Genomic DNA, 25,970 nt, shown 5'->3' on the forward strand with positions numbered 1-25,970 from the left:
GTGTGTGTGTGTGTGTGTGTGTGTGTGTGTGTGTGTGTGTGTGTGTGTGTGTGTGTGTGAGTGAAGTTGAGGATGGCGTGAGTGTAAGAAAGCTATGTTTGCTTTGAAGGATGAACGATGAGTATATCAGCAAGTTAACACCACTCGCCCTGTTCAGATGTCAGGCCAGGAAGGGTGATAGGAGACAAACGGTACGAGAGCTCAGGGACGAGTTTAATACTGGGTACAACAGGAAATGAGGCAGGCGGATACTTGGAGAGAGAGAGAGAGAGAGAGAGAGAGGATGGGGGGGAGCACAAGATAAATGATACAAGTAAAAAAGAGAAATATTTTGACAGGAAGCTTACCATATGAAACAAAAAATATGCCAAGATAAATGTCAAACATAAACACATTTCAGGCAGCTTTACTAGAGCTTGGAATGCAAAAAAAAAAAAAAAGTGAGCAATAATAAATTTGGAGGCATGTGGTGTCGATGATGGCAGAACATGTCTAACGTTTCTGTATGTTTATTGACAACATTCCGTAACGTAAGATATAGACTGACCACCGACCGCCCCTGACTTCAGTGGTGTGGCAGATGTGACCGTCAAAAATTAGCTGTTTCCTTACATCATAGAGCACTTAGTTTTAATGATAAGGCCAGTAGTATTCCATTAACCTCCAACTGAATTATGTTACAAGATCGAGCAGCAAAGTTGAGAAAGGTACTGTTGAGTTCAGAAGCTCGTGGTACAGTGTCGTGAACAATAGCCCCTATAGGTATGAGGCAGTGCTTAAATAACTAGAAAGCAGTCAGAAAGCGTATACCACCGCCAACGTCAGTACACTGTGTAATTTACTCTTGTAATACTTCTTTCCTAACAAACGAATATTTTTGCTGTCTCATATAGTCAGTTATTTCTGCGGTCTTAGTCAACCCTGTTACACAGCCTCAGAGAGTGTATAACTCTGGCAACGCCAATAAAATTTGTGATTTATTCCTGCATCAGGATCCGAATCTTCGGCGACCCACTGCCCACCCATCCACCTGATTTCAATGAAATGTGATATCAGTTATATAAGATATACTGTATAGAAACAGACAAACATGAACGCATGAGAATATAGCCTCCGTCCAACTTCGTTGGCGGAAGTATTAATACAATTTGTCCACTGATAAGGGGTTTTCCGGTCATGCAGCTAGACACACTATGTCTTACAGGGAGTCATATCTAAATAGCTTTGGAAATATCCTAGCATTTTTACTTAGTGTTTTATTCTACCGATGCGGCACCATATTGATCAGTGTTGCTAGCTACGAAGGTGCCGACCTTTTAGAGCCAGGGTTCGAAATCTGGTGCGGGATGAACTCAAATGTCCATCCATCCGTTTTGGACTGGTCGGTAAAATGATGTACTGTACTACGGTAGGCAACTGCGATAACCTGGAGAATGTTGTGGCCTTGTATCCTTGAACAGCAGGTGAATAACGCACCACAGGCTAAAAAGCATAAAGAACGGAACTGAGCACAGCCGCCAAGTTCCTCGTGACACCTGCCTCACGTTTATATTTTTCAACTATATTGGTCATGAACACGAAATTTCTCCAGTGGAGTTTCACACGGCTCCGTTCTTTTATCCCCACTCTTAAACCTGTGAATGCATATTCCCACACCCCAACCACCCACAAACATTGCCTAATATGCAGATGACATTACCATGAAAAACCACACACTACATTCACACACAGCCTGCACACTGTAAAAGGACTACCTCAACACACTAGGGACCTGGGGTTAGGACAGCAGACTGACGACCGCCCTACCTAAATCCTCCACCACACTCATCACCAGCAGTACACATGAACACAGGTACTCCCCTCACATCACATTTAACAATATATATGTGCCACATACACCCTCCACTAAGATCCTTGGAGTGGCATGTGACACCGGACTCACCTTCAACATGTACAAGACATCATGCAGTCACGGCAATTACAGGGCCAGATTTTGAGCAACAAAAAGAAACTCACCTTACTCTACAAGCAATACATTAGATCAGTGATGCCCTATACATCCCCAACATGGATTCTCATCCTGTCTTAATACCCACCACAATACCATATAAAACAAACAGAGCAACGCCCTATGCATCACTACTGGCTGCACCTAAACCACTCCCACAGCTGACTTACATTCTGAAACTAAAGTCTTTCCTGTCGGAAACTACTACCATGATATTAGGGGGACACAATTCTGTGCAGCAGCCCGTGCCAGTACACAACACCCCCCTCACTACATGCCAGTGACACACAACCCACAAAGGCAAATAAAACAATCACCATACAAACTATCAATCCTGTACAATAATATCCCACCTCTAGACATTTCAACACCAACAATGAAAAAGCTAAATACTCACTTCACGCGCAGGGCAATACATCACCTCGATCATAACACCATACAACAAGCCCCCTCCTGACTTTCACTCACTGGAGTCGTCGTTAAATCGAGAAGATCGAGTTCACCCAGCTAGGCTTAGAGCAGGACATCACCCAGCCTTCCTGAGCTTAGATTCGGTTTGTATGAAATCTCAGATGACACGTGCCTAGCCTATAGGTTAGGCCCACACAGTATAACACATAATGGAGCATTACACATCACATGCCACACTAAGAAATACCCACACCATCAATGGTGTAGAGAACCTACGAGACAACCCCATAGGGACGGTTGCCTACTTGCGGTCGACGGGTCTACTAGATCAGACGGCCCGGAACTAAGCAACAACAACAGCAACTCCAGTTTTACAGCTGTGTAAAAACAGACTTTAAAATATATATATATCAAAGAGTCTCACTGGCCCGGAAACAGAACTTGGATATTCCAGTTGTAGGCGAGATGTGCTAACGACTACATCCTTGAATGTCCATAGACGTTTTGATACATAAGTGACTCACCTGAGGATTGGTAGTTGTCCACATAGGAAATCATTCTCATCCTAACTCGAAGGGTCTTGAAGACGCTTTCCTTGAGAGACCCCAGAGTCAGTCGACATTCTGCTTGCAAGCTGCCACCTGCTGAGGCCACCTGGTGGAGAGGTAGGTACAGGTGATGTCACAGTCAGCAGACACTGTGCCAGCAAGCTGTCATATTCATGTGACACAGACCATGTGAGAGAATATAAAAATGAATTGTGTCTTCATATAACATTGGAGTTAATTTTTCTAATTTAATGGAGGAATTTCACATTCATTTAGAAAAGTTGTTTGCCGAGAGGTAAAATAAATAACATTCCAATTTTTGGCATAATTTTTCATGAGGATGAATTGTCTGAGCACTGTCCTGCGCTACCAGTCATAAAAATATGAAAATACTCAGCAACGGTGGGACATTTGTAGATTTAACAGTAGCAAGAACAGACCAGTAAAAAAATAAATAAATAAATAAAGTTGAAGAGAAAGAAATGTGCTTGCAATTCGAAGCAATATCCAATCATGGAAAAATGCGTCTGTTAACTGCATCTCTTAAAAGGATGACATTAAAGACAGGAAATATTACTCCCCAACAGATTTTCTTTTTGTTAAGCGCATACTGTTAACAAAAGTCCTTACAAATCGATTTAATTATAAACATGTCAAGAGAAGAAACCGGACTTCGCAGTGGTCAGCCAAAGAAAGTCAAATTCAAGTAATGAAACAAGTAATTGAGATAATTTAAGGATATAAGAGATCTTTTGCATGGAATTTACTAAACAGAAAAAAAATATCGATTCAATTTTCAAAGTTTAAAATATTTGGAGATATAGCACTGCTACCATAAAATTACTTGCCCAAATCTATACTATTGAATCTGCTGTGTGTGTGTGTGTGTGTGTGTGTGTGTGTGTGTGTGTGTGTGTGTGTGTGTGTGTGTGTGTGTGTGTGTGTGTGTGTGTGTGTGTGTGTGTGTGTGTGGAATTTGTCGAGTCATCATGCTACTTCTGAGACAGCTTACACTAGGTGAATGGGTAGGTGTGTGGGATGGTGGCTGGGTGGATTGAGGGAAAATAAATCCATGGGGTAAATAGGTTCATGGCTTCAATATGTCCATGTGGAGAAAGAAGTAGATGGGAGAGTAGTCTTTGGGGGAAATTAGCCTAAATGAAAACATGCTTTAAATGGGCAAAAAGAAATATGTGGGGAAATGGGCCTATGGGAGAAAATAGGTCAGTATTTCACCATGGGGAGGAAATATATCCTTGAGGAAAATTGATCCACGGAAAAATTGTCCTGAAAGAGAAATGGAGGAAAATAGGTCTATGAGGAAAGCAGTCCATGGTGGAAAGAAAGTTCATGGTGGACAATACAGTAGGTTCTTGGGAGAAAATAGGTCACATGGGAGAATGAGTTCTATGGGTAAAACAGGTTCATGGGGAAAATATGTTCATGAGGAAAATAGATCCATTGGGAAAACAGAACCATAGGGAAAAATGGGTCCATGAGAAAAATGTCCATGAGGGAATAAAGGTCCATGGAATTATTATGTGTATGGGGAAAATACATCAGTAATGAAAACAGGGTCATGGAGACTAGAGGTTCACGAAGTATGTGGTCAATGCGGGAGGAGGTCCTCTGGGGAAAACAGGTGTGTGAGGGTTGACCCATAGGAGGTGTAGCCGGAGACGGCCTCATGTGTTTTTACCAATAAAGAGAGGTATTGGACAAGGTGATTTATATAAGTTTATCGAAGCTATTCACTGAAGGCAAAAAGAACATTTTCCACAAACATAGACTGGAATGACAAATTAGTTAATATCAAGAGTAGCAATCAATAAATCATTATTTTACTGAGGACATCATTCTTTTCAGTTAATCAGAGGAAGAACTGCCAAAAAATGAGAGCTGACTCGAATGGGGAGCATCTAATAAATCTTTGGAACGTAAGCTTAACAATGCTGAGGGATGAATGGAAATGATAATGGTTAGTGTTGCATGGAGATGCAAAATCAGAGAGCTGACCAAAAAACAAAATGAACAAGAAGCAGTGCCAAGGCACAACAAACCCGTCCCCGGCAGTCATTTTAATACTGACCTATAAACACAACAGGACATCTAGTCAAAGATATCACATATCAAATTTGGAGTCAACTGGGTGAAAATTGACGATTTTATGCCTATTTGAAATTTTAGGCCCGACCCCCTACTGCTGACTGGGGAGGTGACTACCACCTGATGTAATGAGGCATCTTATAGGATGCAGATTTGAAAGATGCACATTTAGGTTTTGGTTTCGTGTCGATACGACGGATCTGAATGGAGTTAAGGCCAAAAAAGATTTTTGTTTTTACATTTTGGGGGCCTACAGCTTGAGCCTTGGCCCAATTTAGTCCAAAATTTAATCGGGTGATCAGAAGGTCATAGTCCATCATCCCTGTAATAGTCAAAATCACACCAGTAGTTTTCATGTAAAGTTGTTAACAGACAGACAGACAATCAAACAAATAAACAGACAAACCGAATGAAAACAATACCAGTCCCCGAGCCCCTCTGGGGCGGGGACGAGATATAAAAAAAGACGTGGACAGGTCACATCCTTTCCCATTTCCCCATTGAGGAATGCTGACAGGAAGTAAGAATGAGAGACGAATTTAGGAGTTCTGCTAAAATTACACAGAACAGGTAAATAGCTGATAGGTCCGAAAGGAGTTAGATGTCGGAGGTCTTCCTCTGCAGTGTCCTGTACGAATGAGAGAAAAACGAGAAAGGTGTGATGGAGGTAAGTGGACAGAGCGGGATAGTTATATTTTTTTACTGAGGAACTGATCACTGTACGTAAGGTAGTATGTGGAGTCGGGAAGGAATTTTTAAAATGGCTTGGTGTGATGGAAGAAGCAGTAATGGCAAGTGTTGAATCATTTGAATAGTGATTCAGCAACATAAGTGGTCAAATGTTATGTGAAACAAGAGAAACAAGAGTATGGCCAAGATGAGGTTGAAAAAGCAGCGAAAGAGAATATGAACAGAGTACAGGAGGATCTTGGAATATAGTTGCTAAGAAAGTGTAGAAGAAACATGAAATTGTGCAAATTCTTGACAAATGTAAAACGTGTAAAAAACGGACATATAAAGATCATAAAATGAAATGCGATGATGGAGAGTAATTTAGATAAGTGTTTAATATCTAAAGGGACACAGGTGCCTCATACGTAATACGGATTGTCGCGCAAAATGGCTGGTGTAATGCTGAAGTGTGGTTGGAAGATGGTAGTGGACTTCATAGTAATAAACATTTTTAGGATTGCATGGGTGATGGGAAAAGTGTCCATTGGCTGGATGAAATGGATATTATTGTGCTGTTATACAAAAGTTAGTGGTACAGGAGGGAATGTAAGAGCTATACATGTGTTAGTCATCTCTGCGATAAGGTAAAGTGTAGGGTAAGATAAACTACAGAAAGATTAGTAGGGTGACGAACAAGGTGGATTAAGGATAGGAAATAGGATGTATGAATCACATTTCACCATAAAACAAATGTGAGGCAGTTATCGAAAGAAACACTGGAAACTGTTAAAAACATTCAACACTTTAAATCTAAATCTAATATCTATCTGTCTATCTATCTATATATATATATATATATATATATATATATATATATATATATATATATATATATATATATATATATATAAGGTCTTCTCAGAAAGTACTCGACCATAGGCATTAAAATATAAATAGTTAACCTGTTTAGCTAGGAAACTGTATTCACAATGTATAATTCTGAGGTTGTCATTATCGTATCCTGGCAACCTACCAGTCAGCAGTGCGTCCGATTTCGTATCATATACAGAGGTCATATTATTATACACGAATATTATTATACACGAACATACTATGAACGAATCACTGGCGTATCATACACGAAGTTGGATGCAGTGTTGATGGGTAGGTTGCCAGGGCATGACAATGACACCTTCAGAGTCGTGCGCCACGACTATAGTCCATCTTAAAATAGGTTCTTTCTGACTTGACACACATAGCCCAGCGTTTTTTCCACTTCCTGAAACATGTTTCTAAGTCAGTTTCCGGTATCTCCTGCAGATGCTGCGTCACATTCATGATGTCATTTTTACTCTGGGCATAGGCTTCACAGCCTGCTATCAAGGCCCAGCAATCCTCCTACATACCATACACCTCTACATGTCACCACTTCAGCGCCGCTAACACCCACCGTCCATATTGAATATATGCTAGGGCTGTCTCATACGGACTGGTGTATTGGTATTAGAGGGGATATTTTTACGACATGTCAGCGGGTGTTGTGGTAGATCAGTAAAGCCTGATTTAATGAAATTCAAATCCTTAAACTGTTCCCTGCTCCAGCGGGGATTTGAACCTGGGTTCGTTAGAATGGCAGGCCACCTCTCTACCGATTGAGCCACGCCTTTTGTGGGACGAACGTTGTTTAACCCACCAAGTGCCAGCTATTTTTAGACCTATTGGTCACTCCCGTGCTGGCCATTTTTTGACTTTTTTCTTTAACACGCCCCATCCCCACGTTTTTGGACCTTTTTTTTTTTTTTTGGCTCAAACATCCGCTTTTGGTGAGAAACATCGAAAATTCACAGAGAAATCGCTCACCTGGGGTTTAAAATACCGGATTTAGGTGCTAATACTTCCTTGCCTGACTGGGTTTTCTAACAGGCTGGCACCAAAGAAAACGAGTTCTATGGGAGGGTAACTATTTTATCCATTCATAAACAGTATTTATTTATTTACTTGGTACGAATTTATATGTAGTACAAGAGTATATTGGTTTTCAAACAGTAATATAGGCATTATAAGCATTGTTTCACTCACTAACTCATCACCATTCATGACCTTTTTTTCCCACATTACCTGATCATCATTTCTAACTGTTGCTTCCTCTAAACTTTGTCCTCCACATTGGCATCGATTGGGGAATCACTCTGGCCCTGAATGTCTTTATTGGCCAGGTCACTGGTAACAGGTGAATTGTCGAGACAATGGCGTGCAGGGGGGGAGAGGTTATGCGGTGTAAGGCATTGTTCCTGCTTGGCATCTTGTAGAGGAGTAGAGGAAGGTGTCCCGTGTATATGTGCCAAAAATCACTCGCGAAATCACTCGCGAAAATTGAAAATTGTGCAAATTAGGGACCATGCAATGTTGCCGCGTTAATTCACGTCGCCGGGACAGCGCGGGTTAATTGGCTAAAATGATAGATTTTGATGTCAAAACAACGAATTTTACCATTAAAATACTCACCACAGCTCGGAAATGGATTTTATTGAGTCCAGCATACTCGTATACAGGAATTCCCGTTCTCTCACGGTCGCCACGTAAGTGAGCGAAAGCCGTTTTCAATGTAAGGTAAATTCAGGTATTTATGTTGGTAAGGTATAGCAACGTTCAGTACACTTTTCTGATTACTTATTACTTCAACATCTGTCACAATTTGCGTGTCTGTCTCAAACTGAATGCATTGTCTTACACTTACGTGAAGATAGGTACAACCTCACTTCATTATGAGGAGTCCTGACACTTACAAGAAGGTGTTTACAGCTTGACATCACTATGTACAGTTCTTACACTTACAAGAAAATATTTACAACTTGATTTCACTATGTATAGTCCCTTCACTTACGTGAAAATATTTACAACATGCCTTCACTATGTACAGCACTGGGTGAGGTACACAGGCAGAGAAAGGCAGAGCAAGTGTGAGAGGGTGAGTGAGTGGATGTATGGCCTTGACTGCCTGAGGCATGATAGAGGAACAGTTAACATACATGCATGCCAATTTTTACCCGCAAATCTTGAAAAATGTGGTCACAGTGAACGTTTTAATTTTAAACCATTCTAAAATGGCACTGGCACTGATCCACAGATTTTTGTTAGACCGTTTTAAAAACGATACTGGCATGCGGTAGGTTAAGACATGCTGGAGTGTGTGAATTGCAATCCATACATTATGAAGACAGTTATCGCTGGAGATGAGACTTGGGTGTATGGGTACGACCCAGAAACCAAAGCACAGTTGTTCCAGTGGGAACATGCAGGGTTGTCTCAGTCCCCATCCCCCCAAAAAGAAATGCCTGCAGCAAGGTGAAATGCACTTTCATGTTGACAGTATTTTTTTCCCCCCGACTACCATGGTGTCGTGCATCACGAATACGCACCAGGTCAGACTGTCAACGAACATTACCGCAACAACATTATCCATCGTCTTCATGACGCAGTTCGATGGAAGAGGTCAGACCTTAGGAAAGTGGCAAGTTGGAAGCTGCACCATGACAACGCCCCTGCCCATTCTTCTCAACTGATTCAATAATTTTGGGCTAAGCACAACATCCCGCAGGTCCGGAAGGCTCCTTACTCACCAGACATGGTTGTGTGCGATTTTTGGATATTCCCCAAGCTCAAAACTCCGCTGAGAGGTTCCCAATTCGAGACAAGAGAAGAAGTCATAATGAATGAAACGAAGCACCTGTAGGCAGTGGAAAAAACGATGGGCTATGTGTGTCAAGTCAGAAAGGGCCTACTTTGAAAGGGATTAGTGTCTTAGCTTAACAGGTTAGCTATTAATTTTTTCAGAGCCTAAGGTCGGATACTTTCTTAACAGACCTTGTGTTTCTTAACAGACCTTGTGTGTGTGTGTGTATATATATATATATATATATATATATATATATATATATATATATATATATATATATATATATATATATATATATATATATATATATATATATATATATATATATATATATATATATATATATATATATATATATATATATATATATATATATATATATATATTATAATGGCTGAGTAGACATATGCATTATGGAAGGTGCACTCAAAGTGTATTGTCATCAACCTTACTTTTATCAGCAAAAGGAAGGCATTTCATTTACGCTTTCTGCTACCATATATTTTTATTCACTCAGGTAGTGAACAGTTTAAATGAAGCTATATCTATCCCCTCCGTATCGAAATTTTGAAATACTGATTTGTGTGGTATTGACAAGAATACTATGAAAAGTACGTATGTGTTCTGAAGGAGTCAAACTAAAAATGAAGCGGATACAATTACTGTTTATTCAATGGGTGATGACAGTGGTATGGAAAACGAATGAACTGTACGACCAATAGAACATGTGTCAAGGGTTTCTAATGTCTGCGATGGATGATACTTTTCTTTTTCTTTGTTTTTGCCTATCGACCTTTGGCACGTTGGCTGTGGGAAATATTTTCCCCCAGAGTGGTTGACTATTTTTTTAAATAGTCATCCCTGGTTAGAAGCAGAGGAAAACCTGGAGAGCGTTAATAACTATTCAAGTGGTTTTTATAACCCAGAGACTGCATTCTCTTTAATAATATTTATTATTAATAAATTAAATACTACTGCTGCTTAACCCTTGTGGACAACTATATTGCAAATACATGTAATTATTTTGGAAAGTTCCATTGACCTAAACTGCGTCTGGGTGGTAGATGACGTGTCCTGAGGGTTAAAAGCCCTCACATGAAAAGCAGATGTGGGTTTAACATATTTACATGGATAAAGGGAATATTTGGCTTGGCTTTAGTTTAATTAAAACAAAGATTAATTAGTTAGCTTTGCCTTGTATATATCATGATGTAATCTATTTAGCATTGTAATTAATAAATAGTTGGCACCTCTTCAAATCCTATGGGGGAGAAGAAGCTTGCCAAGTTGCCATGTTAGTCACTTCTGCTCCTAGACCTGGTTCAAGTACCACGTTGTAAATATGCACTTCAAGGACGCTTGGCATCCCAGGCAACCGAACTAAACATCAGGCTCGTTGTCATCTGTTGTCCGACTCTTTCTAGCTAAGTAACGTTAACGAACAGGCCAATTCAGTGGGGAATTAGCTAGGAGATAGGAGAATAATAACTAGGTGAGTTGGAGTATCAGTTACACCTAATCCTCCTTAGAGACTTAAGTGAATTTACTTAAGGTCCTCTTAGACTAACACTTGTCAGGCAAAGAAGTGTATAAATAATTTCTTACAAATTTTTTTGGTGCCCCGAGTGAGGAAAACCGATGTGTGCTGAAGCACTGAATGTTTTTAAGGTTGCTTTCATTGGGCACATCCTATTGCCACGTTCTGTACAGGTGGATGATGTGGAAATACGTATATACCGAGCTGCGGGTGGAAGGGTAAGTTCCTTTTCTGATGATGAAAGGTTAAATGTCGTATTAGACTAGGAGCCTAACCGCACTATCCTTTTTCTGGGAGGAAATAATATTCATGACGATGAGGAAGTTAATGAAATTGTGGAAAACATTCTAGCAGTGGTATGAGACATAGAAGGTTCATGTAAATCCTTGGTAACCATAACCCTTCTTGAGCCTAGAAACCTACCATATGGTTCACTAGTTTGCTATGGAACGTATAAATTAATTAACAGAACCGTGAACAGGAAGTTTCAAAGAATTAGGTAGGGGAAGGATTTTATCCACTTTAATGCAAAGCCTTTCCAAGCAACACTAAAGGCCGATGGTATACATTGGAATCATCATGGCAGAGATCCGGGTCTGCAGAAGTTTATAAATTACATAGAATTGACGAAAGGACAGTTCTATGCTATACAAGCTATGGGTGGGTCTATGGTATGCTAAGAGATTAAATAGTTCTGAGCTCAGGGAATATGGGTTATTTGGAAACTGAGTGTGGGGATAAGATATAACGCTAGAGGTTTAACAACCCAGGGGGATACGTTTGATACTGTGGACCTAATCCCTACACTCCTCAAAATTTAAAATGATTAATTAGCTCAGCCTGGGATATATGGGTTATTTGGAGACTGAGTGTAGGAGTAAGATATAACCCTAGAGGTTTAACAACCCAGGGAGATAGGGTTAATACCATATGCCCAATCCCTACACTTCAAATTTTAAAATAATTAGATAATTACTGAGCTGGGGTAAATTTGTGGTTGAAATTAAAGGGTAATTTATTAATTTAGAAATTAGTCAACACGTCTATTCCCTTGTTACAGAAACTTCTAGTAGTAAGGCAGGATGGGTAACGAGAGCCATAAATGGTTGCAAACAATAGTTAGATGAAACACCTCTGTCCAGGTAGAAATTAAATAGTCGTCCTGAATATACTGAAAGACCGATGGACTAAGTATGAAGAAGGTTATGTAAATTTAGAAGTGGCCATAGTAAAAGCTGATGATAAAGATCTCAGAGTCAGAGACTACAAAATTTGAAGGTAAATTAGAAGAATATTTAACCGTAGTGAAGTTACGAGAGTCCAAATTGGCTGAGACTGCCGCGGAAATACAAGTTGTGGAACAGCGGAGTAAAGCTGCAGTACCACATATTTCGCTTCCGGAGTTTGATAGGGAGCAAAATTGGAAATCCTTTTGGGATCATTTCAGATACTTAGTTCATGATAGAACAGATCTCCCTAATGTGAGCAAACTCACATATCTGTTAGGACAGGTCAAGGGAACGCTTTACATGCTGATAAAAGAATTACCAGTGGAAGAAAACAATTATGAGGTGGCCTTGACTATCCTTAGACTAAACTACGAAGACAGGGAGCAGGTTATCACCTAAATACTGAAGGCTCTAATTGAATTACCTATACCTAAATATGATTTTGATTCCTTGCAAAATTTTAGAATTGCAATGAGATGTAATTTAAAGTCTTTAGGTACTTATGAAAATATTAAGGCAGAAGACTGGGTACTTTCTAGAACTGTGTCCTTAAAGCTTCCACCAAAAACCAAGGATGCCTTGTACGGTAGGTACCAAAAGGATAACTTCTCCCGTGAGAGGACTGAAGAAGGTTTAATGCAACTCTGTAAACATTTGCAAGGAACATTAAAGCCTGCTGAGATTAAACGATAAAGAAAAATCCCACTAACCAACTGGTTGGGAAACCTAAGTCAGAGATGGCTAAGTATGTGCCTAAAGAAGAGGTAGGTACTTTCCTTAGCTCTTTAAAAGTTGAGGATAAAATATTAAAGACAAGGAATAGACAAGCTGATGAAATTAAGGAAGTAAAGCCTTCCATGATAAAGGACAGGAAAGTTTTTGCATTTCGTGGTGAGCAACATTCCAGTGCATCTTGTCAACATTATCCTGATTATGCTTCTACAGCAGGAAAGCTTCAGGAACTGGGATGTTGTATAATCTGCATGAACTCCGAGCATATTTCCGCAGACTGCAAGACAAAATTAAATCTTTGTTTCAAATGTAAAAGGGATCGACATCATAGTGCTTTATGCCCAAGGATGAAAAATGAGGTTCCTAAACCTGCAAGTGTGAATATGACAATTGCTAAGGGGAATACTCCAGTAGTAATGCCAGCTGCAGTTCCAATAGCAGATGTGAAGGTAGTGATTGAGAATAGAAACCTATTGGCTTACACTATTTTTTATACGGGTGCTCAGAAAACCTTCATTTCTGCAGACATGGTGAAGAAATTAAAGTTACCTATTATTGGCAAGGTAAACCTAGCCATTACAGTTTTCTTAACTACTAAGGAAGCTCAGTCCTTTGATTTAGTTAGGCCTGTAATACAACTAGGCAGATATAAATGCCGTATAACAGCAATTGTACTGGATAATATGGAGACAAGTGTATATATATATATATATATATATATATATATATATATATATATATATATATATATATATATATATATATATATATATATATATATAAAGGGACTGAAGGAAACCTCTGATCATCTACAAAGCTCAGGGATAAAGTTGGCTAAACGGAATGTGGAATGAGATACTGTGGGTCCTACAAAAATGATAATTGGTTCGGATTACTGTACTGTGGAAGATTCTTACATAGGACTTTCAAGAAGAATAAGGTACAGTTGTTCAAGAGTCCAGGAGGTAACCTTATTATGGGTCATTAGCCTTTTCCAAAACAAGTTAAATGGGAGGCTAAACTAGTAGACTCAGTTTTTGTTACCCCCACACAGTCATTGACAGTAGCTAGAATAGGTGCAGAATTAGAAATTACTTACATAAATGACTTGCCGGATGAAAATATTGAACCTGTACACAAATTATGGGATCTACACAGTGTAGGAATACACTCTGAGGAACCAGCCCCTGAAGATAAAATAACTTTGGATTTGTATAACCAGTCAGTGGAATTTAAGGATGGACAGTATTGGGTAGGATTACCATGGAAACTAAACCATTCGGAGTTACCAACAAATTACCATGCAGCTAAGACTCAGGTAAATTCTCTTCTAAGAAAGTTGAGAGATTAACCCGAACACCTAACCCTATATGATAATATTATAAAGGATCAACTGAAGAATAAATTTATAGAAGAGGTAGAATTCCCTGTTAACCATAAAGAGGGACATTATTTGTCACATCATGCTGTAAGCAAGGACTCAGTAACTGCTCCCATAAGGATAGTTTTCAATTGTAGTAGTACACACACACCACAAAGCCAGTCAGGAGACAGGACGTGTGTGCTGGGCAATCCCCAGGGCCTGTCCTTCCCACTTACTATGTTTTAACCAGCCTATACCCCACTGACCGGGCTAATGTATGGCCCGGCCTGCACTATATGTGCAGGAAATCTTCGAACGAACGAACGAACGATTGTAGTAGTAAAGCGTCCAAAGGATCAGCTAGGTTGAACGATTCCCTACACTCTGGACCTACCCTAACAGAGAAGTTAGGGAATGTATTACTAAGATTTAGAGAGAAACCTTATGCTTATACAGCGGACATTAGTAAGGCTTTTCTCAGAATAGGATTGAGAGAAGAGGACAGGAAAATTACAAAATTCTTCTGGCCTCATGATCCTCAAAATGAGGGTAGTCCATTGAAGACTTACTGTTTCCGATCAGTGCTCTTTGGCTCTTGTGCTAGTCCTTTCCTACTTTGCGACACTTTAATGCATCCTTTTGAAAATGCCAAATGCCCAGAAGTAAGGCAGGCTTTCTACATGGATAATTTGCAAGGTGTTGCTGATACAGAGTTGGAAGCATTGAAGGCTTATGAAGTAGCCAATTCCGAATGTGGAAAGGCAAATTTGCCGTTACAGAGCTGGAATACAAATTCACCGCTTTTGAGGAATAAAATACAAGAGGACTATCCAAATAATGACATTCCCAAAACTCAAAATGTGCTGGGTCTTAACTGGGATACAAGAGCTGATGAAATAAGTTTGAAACCAATTAAGTTCTCTGATGTCACTCTCACCAAGAGGTCTTTGTTAACTCAGGTCTCCATGTTATTTGACCCATTAGGATTGGTCAGTCCTATAGCTATGAGGGACAAATGTTTAGTGCAGGAGACTTGGCGAGAAAAGTTAGACTGGGATACGGAGTTGGGTGAGACGTATGTGGAACAATGGGAACAGATTAGAAAGGAATTTGAAACTACATCAAGCATATGTATTCCCAGGAAAATAAACAGTAATGAGAAGTCACACTTACACATATTTTGTGATGCTTCTCAAAGGGCCTATGGAGCAGTAGCTTATTGCGCAACAGGAGAGGATAGTAAGATTATTATGTCCGAAGTCAGAGTTGCGCCAATTAACCCGCCCCGTCCCGACGACGTATGGGTACGTTGCAACGATTTGCATTTGCCAGTCCCGGCGACGTACCAGTACGTTGTGCAATAGCAATGTGCATAATTTCGACAATTTTCAAATTTCGCACTTGATTTGCGGTACGTACCCTCGCCTGACCTTCCCCTACCTGCCACCAGGCGGGGACACTCGGCGACCCCGCGCGACCCGCATTAGCCCGCCACTCGTCCACTCACCTGGTAGCCACGGTCCTGCTCAGACATGGCTAAGAGAGGTCTCTCAGAGAGCGAGATTCAAGTCGCCCTGGACACCTTTACCAGCGACAGTGATTCCCCACTGGATGACGAGGAGATGGACAAGGATTATGTGCAGCCAGAGGAGGAAGAAACCACCAGCAGTGACGAGGAAGTTCCGTCACCCAGGAAGCGGCAGTACGTGACTTACCATGCTGCTAGAGAGGGGCAGGAGGCAAAGAAGGCACGTGGTATATCATATCCCTATCCCCAGCGTGCCTTGGAAGCAGAATTCGAGGTCGAGGTCGAGGACGAGGACGAGGACGGAGCCGTGGGACGTGCTGCCACGTGGTATGGACGGGAGGTGATTACACATCGTGGCCCAGAGCGCACACCACGTCGTATGAGCAGGTATGGGCCTAGCATTCTGTTTGGGGAGCTAGGAAGTCAAGTGGAGGGAGTGGGGAGTGAAATGGAAAGTCCTGGGATTAGGGAAAGTGAGAGTGACGTGAGTGAGTCATTGCTCTCCCTACGTAGTGTGAGGCGGCAGAGTGGATCACGTGGGCCAGTGCGGGTGCGTTCATTATCACGTGGGGTTGTGAGGGAGGGGGAAGGTGGGGAGGAACCACTCCAAAGCACGTCTTATGCTCCCCAATATCCCCTAACACGTGGTCGAGCAAGGTTGCGTGAGAGAGCACGTGGTGTGGTAATGGAGGGGGAAGGTGGGGAGGAACCACTCCCCAGCACGTCTTCTGCTCCCCAATATTCAACAATTTCATCCCCACAGCCCCCTAATATTCCTCAAGGCCGTAAGGGTAAGGGAAAGGGAAAGGGTAAAGGCAGAGGGAAGAGGAGTGACAGTGGGGAAGCCCTCCGTACTTCTCCCCAACCTCCCCAACCAGGATCTCCTCCCCACCCAGACGAAGGCGGTGATGGGGACGAGGGATTTGTGTCGTGGGATTGGGAGGATGGGAGTGATTTTTCTCCCCTCATTCACCCCTTCACTGAGCAAGGGCGATCTGGCTGCATTGCACCAGGTATTCACTGTAATTCAACCAGGTTGGATTTTTTCCACCTGTTTTTCAGTGAGGCATTCGTAGATCAGATCGTTTTTCAAACAAAACTGTTTGCAAGCGCCCAGCGCCTAGAAAGTGAAAGATTGGGAACAAGGAGTAGGCATTCTATGATCTATGATTACCCTGTCTCCATTCCAGAAATGTTCTTATTTTTTGCCCTTGTCCTTTTGATGGGTATAATAAGAAAAAATAGAATTCCTGCTTATTGGACTAGGGACCCTGTTATGTTTACCCCCATATTTGGTCAAGTGATGAGCCGTAATCGGTTTCAACAAATTCTAAGTCGCCTCCATTTTTATGATGCTCATGACCCTGCAAATGCAAACAACACTGACAAAATGAGGCGAATTCGGTTGGTCTTTGATCACCTCAGGCAAACCTTTCGATCCTCATTCTATCCCTATAGAGATCTCGTCATAGACGAGAGTCTCGTGTTGTGGAGAGGCAATATTTCATTCAGACAGGATATACCCAGCAAAAGGCACCGTTTTGGGTTCAAGATCTTTGTTATGTGTGACTGTAGGACTGGATACGTGCAAGACATAGTCTTGTACACCGGTGCACAGACAGACATAATAGAAGATCGAAGTATAGGACTTTCGGGAGCAGTGGTAAAGACGATGATACAAGACTACCTTCATCGTGGTCACGTTCTCTACCTCGACAACTGGTACACTAGCCCTCTTCTCGCTCGTTATCTTCACACACATGAAACGGGAGTCTGTGGAACCGTAAAGGTGAACCGAGCGTCACATGGTCAAGGTAGGGCGGAAACTTGCAGGAGTGAGGTTGTCTTCTTCAAAGCCAACAACATCCTTGCAACAATGTGGAACCACAACAGAGAAGTAAGCCTCTTGTCCACGGTTCACCGCCCCTTGATGCACCGTACTGATTCTGTTGATTACCATAGCGAGAGCAGGCGTCGTGTTTGGAAACCTGAGTGTGTAATGGATTACAATATAAACATGCGCCTCGTGGACCAGTCTGACTCCATGATATCGACGGTAGAGTGTGCCAGGACCACGATGAAGTGGTATAAGAAACTGTTCTTTCACTTACTAGATATCACTGCTCTGAATTGCCACCACCTTCACGCCATGACCACAGGAGTTCAGGAAACATTTGAACGGTTTGTGAGGGAGCTCACACGAGAAATCTTTGCTAAGTATGGTGTTGAAAGGCCCCAACAGCGCCCCCGCACTGCCCCTATTACCCAGACTCCCCAGAGAATATCCGGCCGCCATTTCCCCACTCCTATCCCTCCCCAGCCCAACAGACCTAGGCCCCAGCGCAGGTGTCACGTGTGCAGTAATTCCCAGGTGAGACTCACGACACAGAGGAAGGACACCCGCTATGAGTGCGTGCAGTGTGACGTGGGTCTGTGTATTCACCCATGTTTAAGTGAATATCACACGTTGCTGCAATTTTAGCATGGTGTGAATGCGAAAGGACGCTGAAATTATGAGGTAAATGCGACAGACAGACGCTCTGTGAAAATATCAGTCATGTGGATCTCCAAATATTAGTATAAAGTGCCTATGGGTAGAACATAAGTGAAAACATTGGGTGTAAGTATATAAATCTGCCCTAAGTTGAAACTTACATAGAGAGGGTTGTTTGATGCGATATTCTGTCGCTCAGTGCAATAAATACGGCCCGTTATTATATATTTATTATTATGTGACATTCTTACGGGTATAATATAAGTTCAAATTATTGTATATGATGATGTATATTCTAAGTCAAATATTCATAGCGTGTCTATAAAGATAAGATTTCCTGACGCTTAGTCGAATGAATAAGGCACGTATTAGTCAAAATAAAAGTCAGCAAGTGATAAAGTGAATAATTAGTATATAAGTGTGTGAGTGAATTAGTATATAAGTGTGTGAGTATTTTGTATGACGAAACATTCCTTGCCAGGGTATTTTCAGGCGATATTCTCACGCTCACTTGAATAAATAATGGCAGTAAGTATGTACAGTGCATTGGAGGGGTGTAAACGTGTGTAATGTAAGTGGGAAAATATAATTGGAGTGAATAAATAAAGTAGACGATGAAACACGAGTGTTTGAGATCGTGGTTGCTACGTGAATAGGCGCTAGCATATCGCTAAATGCCCTCGTAATGAATGAAAATAATTGAAAACCTTTACAGTGGTGGAGGAAAGGTTCTATGTAAATGGGAAAATAATTGGAAAGTGATAAAATAATTTGGTATGTTGAAATACGAGTCATAGCGAGTGCGCTTACTAAGCTGATGTGCGCTAAACTTATGCTGCATGTCATCATAATGAATGAAAACATCTGAAAACACTTACAAACAGTTGTAATTGGTAAATTGTCATTGAAACAGAAGTATACAAGTAGAAAAAATGATAGGTTGACTCATACCAGCAACTAACTCGCTATGCTCGCGCGATGGTACAATGCTTATTTTTCCTATATATGTGTCTGAAATCCATTATATTGTTACTGTTATTGTTTATTAGTTCAAATTCAATAAATGTAGAGGTGTTGTGTGTTGTTTCTCCCATTATTCCTTACCATAGAAAACGTAAACGCATATCCAGCCCATTACAGAATACGATACCTGCGGGGGGAAACCGCACCTGTACAGACCACTTATAGACCGCAGGGACCACTTTCTTCATGATTTTCCATCGTTTCTCGACCTAAGCGGAAGTTTTAGAAGAAAAAAATTTTTTCCAAAAAGGCTCGGGAATGGGGGATGTCATAGGTGCGGAAAGGCTCGGGACGTGACGGGTTAAAGGAAGAACCCTACCTCAAATGGAATTGGCTTCCATAGAAGTGGGAACTAAATTGGCCAGGTATTTGACCACTACTCTTAATACTCAGTTTGAGGATATCCATATATGGACTGACAGCGAGATTTGTCTTTACTGGATAGGGAAGGAAGACAGTAAAATTCCTTTTGTTCGCAAGAGAGTGAAGACTATTAAAGAGCTGTCCTCCAAATTTAAATTTATGCATGTGTCCTCCAAACAAAACCCAGCTGATCTGCTCTCGAGGAGTTCGACTTTAATGAGACTGATCAAAGCTAACTTGTGGTCTGAAGGTCCTAAATGGTTACTCACTAAAGTCTGGCCCGAGCAGAAACAGTATAATATTGCTGAGGTTGGTGCAGTAAACCTGGATCCTGTAGTACCTGAGCCAGAAGTAATTGACATTAGCAGATTCTCATCAATAAGACAACTGTTTAACACTACTAAATTAGTTGTTAAATTTTTAAAATAAGAAAGAGGGGTTTCAGAAGATTGATCCCATGGAATATTGGCTGAAAAGGATACAAATGAATTATTACAGAGAGATATATGACCCTTTAGGCAACGGCACTGGGAACAAGAATAAGCTGATAAGAGATTTAGGCTTGTTCTTAGACAGAAACGGTCTAATTAGATGCCGGGGCCGAATATTAAAGGCTGATTTGCCTATTCAAACTAGACATACCATATTATTACCTAGGAGGGGATATTTTGTACAGTTAATTGTAAATGAAGCCCATGATTTGACTCTTCACGGAGGTGTGCCGCAGACTTTGGCCCGAATCCGAGAAAGGTATTGGATCCCTAAGGGTAGACAGGTCATAAGGAAATATCTCAAAGGCTGCATTACATGTAGGAGATATGAACAACGACCATATGACTATCCAGGACCACCTGCCTTACCAAGGGATAGGGTAAATTATAAGTCGGTCCTTCAAAGTAGCTGGAGATTATTACACAGGAGCTAAAACTGTTACGGGTGAGGGAACTCCCCAAGAGGTGTATATATGTATGCTTACTTTTTTTTTTTTTTAATGTGTCGCACCTACACAAGGGCAGTCCATCTAGAAATGGCAGAAGATTTGAGTTCAGAGACATTCCTGAACGTATTTAGAAGACTTGTCGCTAGAAGGTCTTGTCCTAATAAATTACTAAACGAGAACAGAATCAATTTCGTTGGAGCAGCACCTCTACTTTTAAATATAATGAATGACTCAAAGGTTTAGTCGGCGATGGGAATCCGAAACTGTACCTGGCACTTCATAGCTCCAAGAGCACCATGGCAACATGGATTTCCCAAAGGAATGATTGGTATTGTGAAGAACTGCCTAAGGAAAACCTTACATAGAACTAAGATCACAAGAGAAGAGTTAAGAACAGTGATAACTGAAACTGAAGCTAGGATTAATGATAGACTTTTAACCTATCTATATGACACTAGCGTTTCGATTGAGGCATTGACACCGGCTCATATGTTATATGGCAGAAAGCTCCATCCGGTGCCTTGTGTGGATATCCAGGAGGAAGTAGATGTTCCCACCATAGAAAATAATGATTTAAGACAATATCTGTGAGAGGGATATCAACGTCTGAAAAAGGTATTGGACACCTGGAATAGACATTGGAGCGAAGAATATCTTTTGATCCTATGAGAAAAATCTTATGGGGCTCAGGCTGCCAGCAACAAGTCTGTTACAAACATAGGAGATGTGGTCTTAGTAAAAACAGAATAGCCAAGATCCCAGTGGCCATTAGCTAAAGTGATCTCCACGCATCCAGATTCAGCGGGGGGTGCTGAGACTCGTAAAAATAAAATGTAGGGGACATAACAACATAAAAACTATTGAGTTAACGGCTACCCTGGAGACAGCGAATGGTGGAGACTAAATGGGTCAAGATGCATGACCTAGAAGGGATGCGGCACAGGGTTCTTGAGACCTATGGAGGGAACTCCTGGCTAAGGGTCACATTACATGATACAGCATATCATATAACGCCCGGCCCCAAAACTGTGGGAAATATTTTCCCCCAGAGAGGTTGCACTCTTTACTTTTTAAAATAGTCGTCCCTGGTTAGAAGCAGAGGAAAACCCGGAGAGCATTAATAACTATTCAAGGGGTTTTTATAACCCAGAGATTGTGTACTTTTTAAATAATATTTATTATTAATAAATTAAATGCTACTGCTGTTTAACCCTTGTGGACAACTATATTGTAAATACAGGCAATTATTTTGGAAAGTTCCATTGACCTAAACTGCATCTGCGTGGTAGATGACGTGTCCTGAGGATGAAAAACCCTCGCATGAAAAGCAGATATGAGTTTAACATATTTACAAAGATAAAGGGAATACTTGGCTTGGCTTTAGTTTAATTAAAACTAAGATTAATTAGTTTGATTCGCCTTGTATATATCATGGTGGAATCTAACTGTATTTAGCATTTTAATTAATAAATACCTGGCACTTCTTCAAGTCCTATGAGGGAGATGAAGCTTGCCATGTTAGTCACTTCTGCTCCTAGACCTGGTTCAAGTACCACGTTGTAAATACGCACCTCAAGGACGCTTGGCAGCCCAGGCAACCGAACTAAACACCAGACTCATCGTCATCTGTTGTCCGACTCATTCTAGCTAAGTAACCTTTACGAATTGGCCAATTCAATGGGGAATTAGCTAGGAGATAGGAGAATAATAACTAGGTGAGTTGGAGTATCAGTTACACTTAATCCTCCTTAGAGACTTACGTGAATTTACTTAAGGTCGTGGTAGACTAATACTTGTCAGACAAAGGAGTTTATAAATAAATATTTCTGACACAGGCCATGGTCATTAAGGAAAAAAGATATTATTTATTTTTTTCCTTATTGTTTTATATATATATATATATATATATATATATATATATATATATATATATATATATATATATATATATATGTCCTCATCCCACACTGCCACAGGCTCCAACAGCAGTAGTACAGTACAGGAAGGACGTTGCCCAGTGAGCCGTTCTTCCTATGGTCAGCCTTTAGGTGTGTAGTATACTATATCATCTGAGGCGAAAATAAACACTGGCTCCTTAAAGTTCACTGTCTTTATTTTCCAAATAGTTCCACTTAATGCTTTTGAACTTCACTGTTCTCACAAGCACTGGAGCTATGCACACTTTACTAACTCCTATTACACTTAATGCTTAACAACACTTCACTGTTAGTACACATAATGCTTGCCAACATTTATTACACAAGTAATTACACTTCATGCCTGCCAGGAACTCTTCACAAATTTCACTAACAGCACTGCACTTCCCTCAAACTGTCCTGAAACCCGACTAAACTTGCAATAATCTCTACCCCGTCTTTATATAAACTTGCATTACTCTCGATACTGCTAGTATACTCTCGATGGGCAACAGTTGCCAGTTCAGAGAACTCAAAACATGCCACAGTCTTCTTACATTACACAACTCTAAATCATTTATCATAAGAACTTAAGCTACATAATTCAACAAGTAGTCACTTAAATAAAACATTATAAAGAAAAAGAGCAGAAAAATTAATGCATAACTTACGAAACAACTACACTCACAAACAGCAGACAAACTGGCAACTCTGACTCGTACTGGAACTTACAGTACGAGAAACGTCTCGAAGGTACGAGACTACCTAACTGGCAAATATCCTTTCATAACACTACCCCCTCCCTAGTTCTTTGTCGTCTCGACAAAACTACACAGTATATTTTATACAAACATAAACCTTAATCCCAATGAAACATCTAACTATACACATAATAATCCTTCAACTTATCAGGTCTTCTTCTGCACTGCGTCCGACGATGTCCTTGCTCCTCCACACAATCCACTCCTCCAGGAAGGTCTTGGTCCTCTTCTTCTCTTCCTCTCTTGAGAAACTCTCACCATCCTCTTGAACATCAGCTCCTTGGTCCTCCTCAACACAATTCCTCGGAGACGTCCCAGCTGAACTATCCTGGCCCTTGGTACTGCCACAGACGATTCACGTGTACCACCTTTGGGCGAGACTTCCTGCCTCCCCAAGCTCAATACATTACATCTGATAGACGGTTCAACACAGTGTAAGGCCCGTCCCATGGGCTCTGCAGCTTCGGTGACTGTCCCTTCTTTCACTAAGGATTGTATAACCAAACTTGATCACCATCCTGGAAGCTCACTTCACTTGCCTTTTTGTTTGTTTTGTTTAGTTGTGGCTTAATGGCCATCGCCTCCTACGTGGGGCATTAGGCCAATTAGGGTATATAGACAAAATGTAGCCACTCCCTCACTGCACAACATCGACGGTCTAAGGGGCATGACGAGGTGAGAGCATATGGTAGAATGCTCTAAGGTCGGCTAGACGCACCTCCTCCCCCATAACAATCAGCACAGGTCTTATGTTCTCTCCCCGGTCGGCAGCTCGGAGCAGATTGTAAAGGGTGGTATAAGTCGTTGCTCTGAGCTGGTACGACTGGGTGTGAGCCCTGAGAGCCAGGAAGTGTCTATAGGAGGCTACGTCTAGCCGATCCTTTAGGTCGATGACGGGAGGGCGAGATGGGGTGCCCTCCTCTGTCTGAGGAGGGGGGGACTCGCCAACTTCCTCCTCAGTCGACAAGCCGGTCGACGCATCCTCGACCATGGAGGTGGTGTCAGTAGAGTCTCACTCCTCCTCAGACATTGCTGGCGGATGGTGGACTTCTGCCGTGGTCGTGGTAGTCATAGCCTTGGTCGGGTCCGGGGCCAGGTCGGTATTCTCAGAGACAGTCCGTCAGTTGAGGGGGGCCTCCAGCCTTTTTTTTTTCTTTTATGTGAGGAAGAAGGAACCAAAGGCATGAGCCCGCAAAACTGTTCCTTCCAAGAGAAAAACAAAATACAAGAGAGAGCCAAATTCAACATCCATTCATTTCGAGATGCCTGGACACACTGCGTTTGAAAGATTGGAGATCATAGGAAGCAGGAAATACAGACAGAGGGAGACATTTCCAGAGCTGACCTGTTGCATAAATGAAGGACTGGGAGTAACGGTTAACTCTTGCATTAGAGAGTTGGACAGAAAAGGGGTGAGAGTTTGCTGCTAGAAGGGTGCTACGCGCCCGTCATAGAAGTGGAGGAATGCATGCAGACAGTTCAGAGGAACAGTGACCATTGAAGCAGCGATAGAAAAGAGATAAAGATGCAACACTGCGGCAAAGAGACAGAGGTTGAAGGGAGTCAGTAAGTGGGGGAGAGTTAATGAGACAAAAAGCCTTTGACTCCACCCTATTGAGAAGAGCTGCATGTGGGGAGCCTCCCCACACATGAGAGTTGTACTCCACACAGGGGCAGATAAAACCCCTGTATACTGTAGAGTCAACAATTGTGCAAGGGCAAAGAAGGAATGGAGTCAGCTTAGCACACCCAATTGCTTGGAAGCAGATTTTACAAGAGATGTAATATGATCTTTCCAAGACAGGTCCCGAGTAAATGAAATCCCAAGCATGTTCAACGATGATGCAGGATTAAGCTGAGTATTATTAAACATAAGTGGGTATACCTGTGGAAGATTTTGTCGGGTTGATAGGTGCAAAAACTGAGTCTTTGATGCATTAAAAACACCAGATTATTTTTACCCCAGTCAGAGATACGAGCCAAGTCAGACATTAGGTGTGCCATGGCCTCATCTCTTGCCTGTTGAAGGAACTGCTGAGATGGACGTTGTGGGAATCGAATGGAAAGGTGAAGGGTGGAGTCATCAGCGTATGAGTGGGTAGGGTTAGATGTACAGCTTAGAAGGTCATTGATGAATAAAAGGAAGAGAGTTGGTGATAGGACAGAGCCCTGAGGAACACCACTGTTAACAGATCTAGGAGAAGAACGATAGCCGTCTACAACAGCGGCTATAGAACGACCAGAAAGGAAGCTAGAGATGAAGGATCAGATAGAAGGATAGAAACCGTAAGAGGGCAGTTTCGAAATTAAAGATTTATGCCAGACTCGATCGAAAGCCTTTGAGATGTCAAGTGCAATGGCAAGGCTGTCGCCAAAGTCCCGAAAGGAGGATGACCAAGAGTCTGAATGGTAGGTGAGAAGATCGCCTGTGGAGCGTCCCTGACGGAACCCATACTGATGCTCAGAAAGTAGGTTGTGATAGGAAAGATGCTTTAAAATTTTTCTATTAAGAATAGACCCGAAAACTTTTGAGATACAGGATGTTCAAGCAATTGGACGATAGTTAGAGGGTTGGGAATGGTTACCCTTCTTTGGGACTGGCTGAATGAGAGCAAACTTCCAGCAAGAAGGAAAGGTACAAGTTGACAGACAAAGGCGAAAGA

The 25,970-nt window shown here is 41.5% G+C and overlaps 1 protein-coding gene across 1 annotated transcript in view; it reads right to left on the reverse strand.

Annotated features, from left to right (window-relative positions):
- Positions 1 to 1,802: 1,802 nt before the first annotated feature.
- The window catches only part of LOC145412875 (uncharacterized), a 255,073-nt gene continuing 230,905 nt past the window's right edge, over positions 1,803 to 25,970 (reverse strand). The window contains exons 6-7 of the mRNA XM_080282675.1: positions 2,944 to 3,073; positions 1,803 to 1,942 (exon numbers count right to left, since the gene is read on the reverse strand). Of these exons, the coding sequence (XP_080138801.1) occupies positions 1,803 to 1,942; positions 2,944 to 3,073 (270 nt within the window). The remainder of the gene's footprint in view (positions 1,943 to 2,943; positions 3,074 to 25,970) is intronic.

Source organism: Coenobita brevimanus, chromosome 94 (assembly GCF_032717465.1).
Source record: "Coenobita brevimanus isolate Jiangsu-jjx chromosome 94, ASM3271746v2, whole genome shotgun sequence".
Classification (NCBI taxonomy): Eukaryota; Metazoa; Arthropoda; class Malacostraca; order Decapoda; family Coenobitidae; genus Coenobita; species Coenobita brevimanus.